The sequence below is a fragment of the Penaeus monodon genome, chromosome 36, assembly GCF_015228065.2.
Source record: "Penaeus monodon isolate SGIC_2016 chromosome 36, NSTDA_Pmon_1, whole genome shotgun sequence".
In the NCBI taxonomy this organism is placed as follows: Eukaryota; Metazoa; Arthropoda; class Malacostraca; order Decapoda; family Penaeidae; genus Penaeus; species Penaeus monodon.
Genome location: NC_051421.1, coordinates 8,122,348 through 8,130,529, shown reverse-complemented (window position 1 = coordinate 8,130,529; position 8,182 = coordinate 8,122,348). Strand labels below are relative to the sequence as shown.

Below are 8,182 nucleotides of genomic sequence, written 5' to 3'. Positions count from 1 at the left end.
TGAACCTTCATGGCAAGGCGGTCTACATCCACCTTCATGCATCTATTTTGAGCAGCGTCGCGTCCCGTGTAACATAATTGGTAATCCTACCAAACGAAATAGCCATGTTTTTTAATACTGATATTTTACATGAAAATTAGAATGAAATGAACTTTCATGGCAAGGCGCTCTACATCCACTTTCATGCATTTATTTTCAGCGATGCTTCTTCCCTTGTAACATATTTGGTAGTCCTAACAAAAGAAACGGCCATATTTTGTAATAGTGATATTTCACATGAGAGACCATATAGGTATCTCACCTGCTATACCTGCACCTGTAGTAGAAAAAGCAAGAAGCATGTCAACAGTGTGTCCATACCTGAACCTCAGCCAGGGAGAAGCCCAAGAGGCAGGACAGCATCAGCCAAGTGAACATGGTGTGATCTAGAAAGAAAATGGACTAATCAAGGGATAGGAAGCTAACAAATCCTGAAATATATGAATCTCTCAATCAATGAAAATATACATGTAAACGAACTGAGAAACAGTTCGCCATGGACATAATCTTAGGTTGAAATGAAGAGACAGCATAACTAAAGGTGGATTGTTATAGTTGCTAGATAAAAAAAAATAATTCAGTAAAAGGGCATTTGTTTATGTTATATAAGATGTTTAGAATAACTATACTGTTACTCAACATCAGGATGAAGATAGAGAGTCTTGTGTGAAATTAATCACTCACCAAGGAGAGATACGACCAGTGATGTGAGATCGTCCTCGGAGCTTATATAGTTCCAGCAGTGTCACACGACCTTTAAAAATCAAGAACTGTTGTTAAAGGTCCCTACTTCAGCATTTTTAAACATTTTTAGTTATGTATTCTCTATTCAAAATCTGTTTATCGGCAAGTGTCGGTTGATTACATATATATTTCAAAGGAAAAGAAAGATGTATCAGCAATTCATTCAAGTTTTCTGAACATCCGTTTGTAGGAATATGTGAGTAGGGGTGTATGTGTATGTGTGCATGTATATATATTTACAAATGTATATATATGTATATATATATATATATATATATATATATATATATATATATATATATATATATATATATATAAACATATTTATAAACAAATGCGTATATATATAAATGCATATCCGTTTACATGTATGTGTATTTTTTTTTATGTAAGGAATTATATTTTTTTTATATATTTTTCAAATCGTCCAAACCATCCCGACTGGTGGCGTTTTTCAGACTAAGCATTGCGATAGCCCGATCATATATTCAAATGATAGTTTTTCATAACATTATTGTGTCATACACATAAATGCAGATTTTGTGTGTGTGGAATAAGAATCAAACTTTTTGTTGCATTACTCTAAACAATATATTGAATAGGTCAATGCAGTGGCATATTTACAGTACAAAAATGAAGGCATACTGACCGCTTGCTATTTCAAACAATAATTTTTTTTTCTAAATTGTTGGAAATATCCGTGAGTGCGTGCGTGTGTGTGCTTATGGGAGGAGGGGGGGGGAGATAACGAGTGATTGAAAGTGAGTGAGTGTGTGACAGAGTTAAAGTGAGGAAAGTAAAGGAGAGAGGGGGGGGGAGAGGTTAAAAAGAGAGAGATGAGGGAGGTAATGAGAGAGAGAGAGAGAGAGAAATTCAGAAATAAGGAGGAGGGAAAAAGGGAGAGAGAGAGAGAGAGAGAGAGAGAGAGAGAGAGAGAGAGAGAGAGAGAGAGAGAGAGAGAGAGAGAGAGAGAGAGAGAGGGGAGAAGAAGAAATAGAGTGAGGGAAGAAGAGAGGGAGAAGAGAGACAGACGTACACACACAAAGTGAGAAATGGGGGAGATAAATCATGAAACAAGAAATCGCAGCTTTTAATTAATAGGCATGAGCGCTTTGTTAAAGAATAAATGATTAAGAGCTGTAGTGTCATCATTTCAAAATGTTCTTTAAAAAATGGGGATGAAATTTTAGACTGACGAATCATCCTCACATCAATTGTTCGAATAATTCCATACTTAAAGCAGGAAGCCTCGCACGAAAGACACTTAGCGTTATTGGAATACTTTCGTCAGTTAACACGAACGACATGATAAATGTGATTTTCCCATATTCACGGTCAGAAATTACGATGTGAACCTAAGATATAGAATGTGGATTTTAGAAATAAAAATGAAATCGCCACAATATATATATATATATATATATATATATATATATATATATATTGCAATTATATATATATATATATATATATATATATATATATATATATATATATATATATATATATATACATACATAAATACAAATGCACATATGTGTGTGTGTTTATGTATATATATATGTATATATATATATATATATGATATATATATATATATATATATATATATATATATATATATATATATATATATATATATATATATATATATATATATATATATATATATCATCATCATCATCATCAAGGGGCTAACGCCGACGGGGGCGCATGGCCGCATCCACCCTTCGCTTCCAGCCACGGGGATCCCTCGAGGCGAGTCTCCAGGCAGGCACACGGCCCATCTCTAGTTCCTCGCGACAGGTCTCGTCGAGCTGCCCAAGCCATGATCTCCTAGGACGTCCCACAGGTCTCCTCCACCCAGGGTTGTCTCGCAGAGAGACAACCTGATGGGCAGGGTCGTCCATAGGGAGGCGAGCTAGGTGGCCATATAGCCTGAGTTGGCGATCCCGGATTATGCAAGTAACAGGTCCATGCCAGTCTCACGGTGCAACCGCCGGTTGGACACGTGGTCCTGCCAACTGTACCCCATGATCCGGCGAAGGGACTTGTTACAAAAGGCATCAAGGCGAGACTCCAAGGCACTGGATAGCGTCCAGGTTTCGCTTCCATAGAGCAAAACTGGGAGTATCAAGGCCTTGAAGACACGCAGCTTGGTCCTTCTGCATAGGAACCGACATCTCCAAACGCTCTTGTTGATCGAGTTCATGGCTCCTGTTGCCAGACCAATCCGTCTACTGACTTCCTGGTCTGACAACCCAGAGATATGGACTACGCTACCAAGGTATGTAAAACTTTCTGTGACTTCAACGTCCTCGCCGCAAGCATGGATCGACTGAACGGGTTCCCCTAACAGGCCCCCAAAGTCCTGAATCTTGGTCTTGGTCCAGGAGACCTCTAGGCCTAGGGGCTTCGCCTCATTGCTAAATGCATCAAGAGCCACCACAAGTGACTCCAAGGACTCAGATAGGATGGCAACATCGTCGGCAAAGTCAAGGTCCGAGACCTTAATATTGCCTAGTGTTGCTCCGCACTGACTTTGGCTAGTAGCTCTGCCCATTATCCAGTCCATACAAGTGTTGAAAAGTGTGGGTGCAAGGACACAGCCTTACCCCTGAATTAACAGGGAAGAAGTTCGACATACCCCCACCACACTTTACAGCACTTTCAGTACCAGTATAGAGGCTTGCTATCAGGCCAATAATCTGTGTTGGAATTCCCCTGAGCCTCAGGATCTCCTATAGCGATTCCCGATGCACCGAGTCAAACGCCTTCTTGAGGTCGATGTAGGCTGCAAGCAACCCACGACCAAACTCACGACGGCGTTCCACAATTACTCGAAGCGCTAGTATACGGTCTATTGTGGACTTGCCAGGAGTAAATCCAGACTGCTCCGGTCTCTGGTGCCTCAGTAGGTGGTTGCGGATCCGTTTCAGAAGAATGTGGGCGAGAACCTTGCCTGGTATGCTGAGCAGTGTAATGCCACGGTAGTTGCTACAGTCCCATCGATCCCCTTTCCCCTTCCAGAGAGGGATGACCACGCCCCTCAGCAGGTCAGGGGGAATGGTACCAGACTGCCAAATGGCAGTCAGGACTGTATGCAGGCCCCGAGCCATAGGTTCACCCCCAGCCTTTAGCAGTTCAGCAGGGATATCACATATGCCTGCAGCTTTCCCACTCTTCAGCTTGGAAATCGCCAGCCTAACCTCTGTTAGGGTAGGAGGTTCCTCGCTGATGGGTGGGTCCGGCACAGGCACTGAGACATCGCTTGCATCCAAGCTAACTGTTGGAGGGTCCACCTGGTACAACTGTTCAAAATACTCAGCCCAACGTTCACGAACCCCAACATGATCTGAGATGATCCGTCCATCCGCTGATCGGACTGCAGTCATCTGTGAGGAGGGCTTAGGGTTCAGTTTTCTCAGGGCTTGGTAGGCAGGGCGAAGGTCATTTACCAAGAAATGGCCTTCGACCTCCTCAGCAAGATTCCTGATGAACTGTTCCTTGTCCCTTCTCAGCAGTGTCCGAGCCCTACGCACCATGGAACGACGCAAGACTTGATTCCCATTCAGCCGAGCCTTGCGACACGCTTCAGTGGCCTCTAATGTCTCCAGGGAGATGGTATTCTGCCTTGTCCTTGGGCGTACGCCAATGGACTCCTGAGCTGCTTCGAGTGTTACGCGCTTGAAGGACTCCCACAGAGCAACTGGGTCCGTCAGGTTGTTGGTTTCTGTGAGTCGGTCAGAGACTGCCGTGGCGAACCCACGGGCACACTCCTCCTCCCTTAGTCTGTCCAAGTGAAACACCTTAGGGTGGCCACTGGAGGGACGGGGAGTTTTGAAGTGGACCCGCAGGGTAGCCACAAGCAGCCTATGGTCGGTGCCACAGAACTCAGCACTCCGGTAAACCCTGCAGTTCTGGAGGATCCTCCATCACGTGCTGACAAGAATGTGGTCGATCTCCTTGGCCACATTACCCGTATCGCTGTACCAAGTCCAGCGATGCGAGTTGGAGCGCTGGTACCAGGAGCCAGAGATCCTCATTTTCTGGGACCTAGCAAAGTCCCAGAGAAGGAGGCTATTCTCGCTGCTGGGATCAGCTCCCGAGCCATGGGGGCCGACAGACATCTCGTAGCCAGCTCGGTCACAGCCGGATACCGCATTGAAGTCGCCCAGAACAATGCGAATGTCTCGCCGGGGGCAATCGTCTGCCACAGATGCGAGTTTGGCGTAGAACGCCTCTTTCACATCGGTTTTATGTACATCGGTAGGAGCGTATACAGCAATAAGAGACAAGAAGCCAAAAACATGCTTCAGTCTCAATGCCATGATACGCTCATCAACCGGTGTCACCTCGACTACCGCAGGCTGAAGTCGACTGGAGATGGCTATGGCTACACCCTGGAGGTGGTGACCATCGCTGCGGCCCGACCAGTAGTAGGTGTAACCACCCACACTGATCGTGCCGCTACCAGGTCTTCTCACCTCTGAGAGGGCAGCCACCTCAACTCCCAGTCGCTTCATCATATATATATATACATACATATATATATATATATATATATATATATATGTATATATATATATATATATATATATATATATATATATATATATATATATATATATATGTGTGTGTGTGTGTGTGTGTGTGTGTGTGTGTGTGTGTGTGTGTGTGTGTATGTATGTATACACACACACACATATATGTGTGTGTGTGTGTGTGTACTCGTACATGCATTCATATGTATGTGCATACACATATAAAAATATGTGTGGGTATATATATATATATATATATATATATATATATATATATATATATATATGTATATATATATATATATATATATATATATATATATATATATATATGAACACACATATTTGTGTGTGTGTGTGTGTCTGTGTGCATGTATTCATATTTATAGAATTAGAAATAAATACAGATATAAATAAAGGGACTGACACACACACATACACATATACTTATAAATATATGCATACATATATGTATACATACACACACATGTGCATATATACATACAAATAATGTGTGTGCTGCTCTAGAATAGACTCCTGATTGAAAATGTATTAACGTGCATTAGTATTAAGCTGGTCCGATGTATTCTTAACTGTGGTTATTGAAAAAAGCCTTTCATGGAATTTCTTTTTCATACTAGATTTTCATTTCGAAACAATTTCAGAAATGTCATTTCACAAATTGCATTCTCAGCAAATATCAAATATATATTGGATGGTAAGAGAGTTCAAGGGACAGTTGACCGAACCATCAGGTGAGTCCTCTGGTGCACGGCGAGGTGAATTGATGAATATATATATGTGTGTATTATAACTATTATAATTTTAGAAGTGTTTCATTGCATATTTGTACAGACGTAATCATGTTGAGGATCGTGAGTCTGGCAGTGGCTCTGGCCGTGTGTGTGGCACGACCTAACCAATGGGACGACCAGCTAGGGCTCTTCCCTGCTGACGGCGGGGACTCTCAGCCCATCTTACCTTGCGCCGTCGCCAACCCTACCACGCCCAACCAGATACTCGACGCAGTGCTCGAAGGAGCTATCACATACATGGAGTAATATTCTGCTATCAAAATTCCATTGATCATAAGGATTTTTTGCTGTCATTTTATATTAATTGTTACCATTCCTTATCACCCATTTCCTATAGTGATTATCCACTAAATATACTGATCTTTCATAAATGTTTTCTTTGACAGAACACTAGGATGGTGTGATTCCAAAAACGTGCAGAACGGAGAGTCAAACCTGCCCTTCCAAGTTAACTCTGATGGAAGCAGCTCCGAGAACTTCAGCATCACTGAGGCCAACGTGACAGGACTCTGCTCCCTGCGCCGCTCCAAGTCTGCTTCCTTCAACGCTGATCAGGTATGAGATCAAATAAAAAGAAAGGTGTATGAGATAAGCTTATATGCATCCACTTGTTCAACTCATTTACTTTAAAGTTTTGATGGGAAAATCATCATGAGATTTATATTCTATTTCTTAAATAAAACAATACATACTGTCTGGTTATTAGTGACTTATATTATGTATTTTTAGAGTGTGCTCACTGGTTTGGTTGTCGTTGAAAACACTCGTGCCAACGCCGACTACACGGTAACTTTTGCCGGTGTTGGAGAAGCTCCAGCACAGACTGTTTCTGGTCAAGTCGTAGAGCGTGTGGACAAGCTGTTCGCCGATATCCAGATCAACTTGTTAAACCTTGTGCCTCAGAATATCGCCAGCTACACCGCAAGATCGGGTCATGACCTACTTGAAAGTGCAAGCAACTTGGACGGCAATGATATGAAGGACGTTCACAGCGCCGGCTTCAGGAAGGCTTTGCGAGAGATCGTGGAGAAAACCATGTCTTCCAACGTGAAGGTACAGATTAACAAGTCCATCCAGGATATGAAGAATGCTTGATCTTCCAAAGTGATGATGAAACTGTGAATGTACGGAAGGAAAAGTAAAAAACTAGTAATCATGCAATTCCAGTACTTTGGTCAATCATATTCATCTTTTTTTTTTCTTTTTTTTTTGTCTGTGTGAATGTAAGTATATATATTTACATATTCACACACACACACACACACATACACACACACACATATATATATATACATATATATATATATATATATATATATATATATATGTATATATATATATATATATATATATATATATATATATATATATATATATATATATATATATATATATATATATATATATATATATATCCATGTGTCGTGATCAGATTTGCAACCTGACATGCATGCACGAGCAGCTGGAGACACAGACTAATTAAAAATGATGAGGTAAAGCAACAGTACTGCACAGGCGCAAGAACCAACAGGAAACAAAACACCTGCAAAGAATAGCACGCTTTACACCGAAACCACCGTAGAAATAGAAAAAAAGTACAAAATAAGTTTTTTGATTTTCTAGAAACAAAGCATAAATAGTTGCCCAGAAAAAAAAAATGTCGCGAAGGTGAGGATGCACACCTGAGGGAAACCCACCACAGACACACGAGACAGAGAGAATATAGGCTTGGGCTGGCGGGGATATCACTGTTGCTCTTCTTTCTTATTTCATTACTAACGGACAGTGGATAATATCTTTGGCCTGCGACATGATACAGAAAAAGTACAGGAAATCATAATAGTTTTTCTATATGTACAATCTCCTGGCAAACCACCAGAACTCACCCTTTAATTTGCCTTCCGATATTACCTTTCAGTAAACGGAAGTGCTGTAACAGGAAGTAGAATTAAACGGAATATATGGTTCAGCTGTAATGGTCGAAACAACATATTTTACACCGATCATAAATGAAGTGATTTTAAATAGAGCTGATGATCG

The 8,182-nt window shown here is 41.2% G+C and overlaps 2 protein-coding genes across 2 annotated transcripts in view; one reads left to right on the top strand and one right to left on the bottom strand.

Annotated features, from left to right (window-relative positions):
• Window positions 1–745, bottom strand: part of LOC119595703 — a 1,440-nt gene extending 695 nt beyond the window's left edge. The window contains exons 1-3 of the mRNA XM_037944815.1: window positions 724–745; window positions 361–425; window positions 1–86 (exon numbers count right to left, since the gene is read on the bottom strand). The exon at window positions 1–86 is cut by the window's left edge and continues 61 nt beyond it. Of these exons, the coding sequence (XP_037800743.1) occupies window positions 1–86; window positions 361–417 (143 nt within the window). The 5' untranslated portion in view covers window positions 418–425; window positions 724–745. The remainder of the gene's footprint in view (window positions 87–360; window positions 426–723) is intronic.
• A 5,440-nt stretch (window positions 746–6,185) lies between these two features.
• LOC119595699 lies at window positions 6,186–7,408 on the top strand. Its single transcript, XM_037944812.1, has 3 exons — window positions 6,186–6,384; window positions 6,529–6,697; window positions 6,872–7,408. The coding sequence occupies exons 1-3, from the start codon at window positions 6,191–6,193 to the stop codon at window positions 7,235–7,237; spliced, it is 729 nt and encodes a 242-aa protein (XP_037800740.1). The 5' UTR covers window positions 6,186–6,190; the 3' UTR covers window positions 7,238–7,408.
• The last annotated feature ends 774 nt before the right edge of the window (window positions 7,409–8,182 follow it).

Excerpts from the sequence above, each read along its gene's own strand:
- LOC119595699 (XM_037944812.1), top strand. The coding sequence starts at position 6,191 with ATGTTGAGGATCGTGAGTCTGGCAGTGGCTCTGGCCGTGTGTGTGGCA. Across the intron at positions 6,385-6,528 it reads GGAGCTATCACATACATGGA|AACACTAGGATGGTGTGATT; the intron begins GTAATATTCTGC and ends TTTCTTTGACAG. Across the intron at positions 6,698-6,871 it reads CTTCCTTCAACGCTGATCAG|AGTGTGCTCACTGGTTTGGT; the intron begins GTATGAGATCAA and ends ATGTATTTTTAG.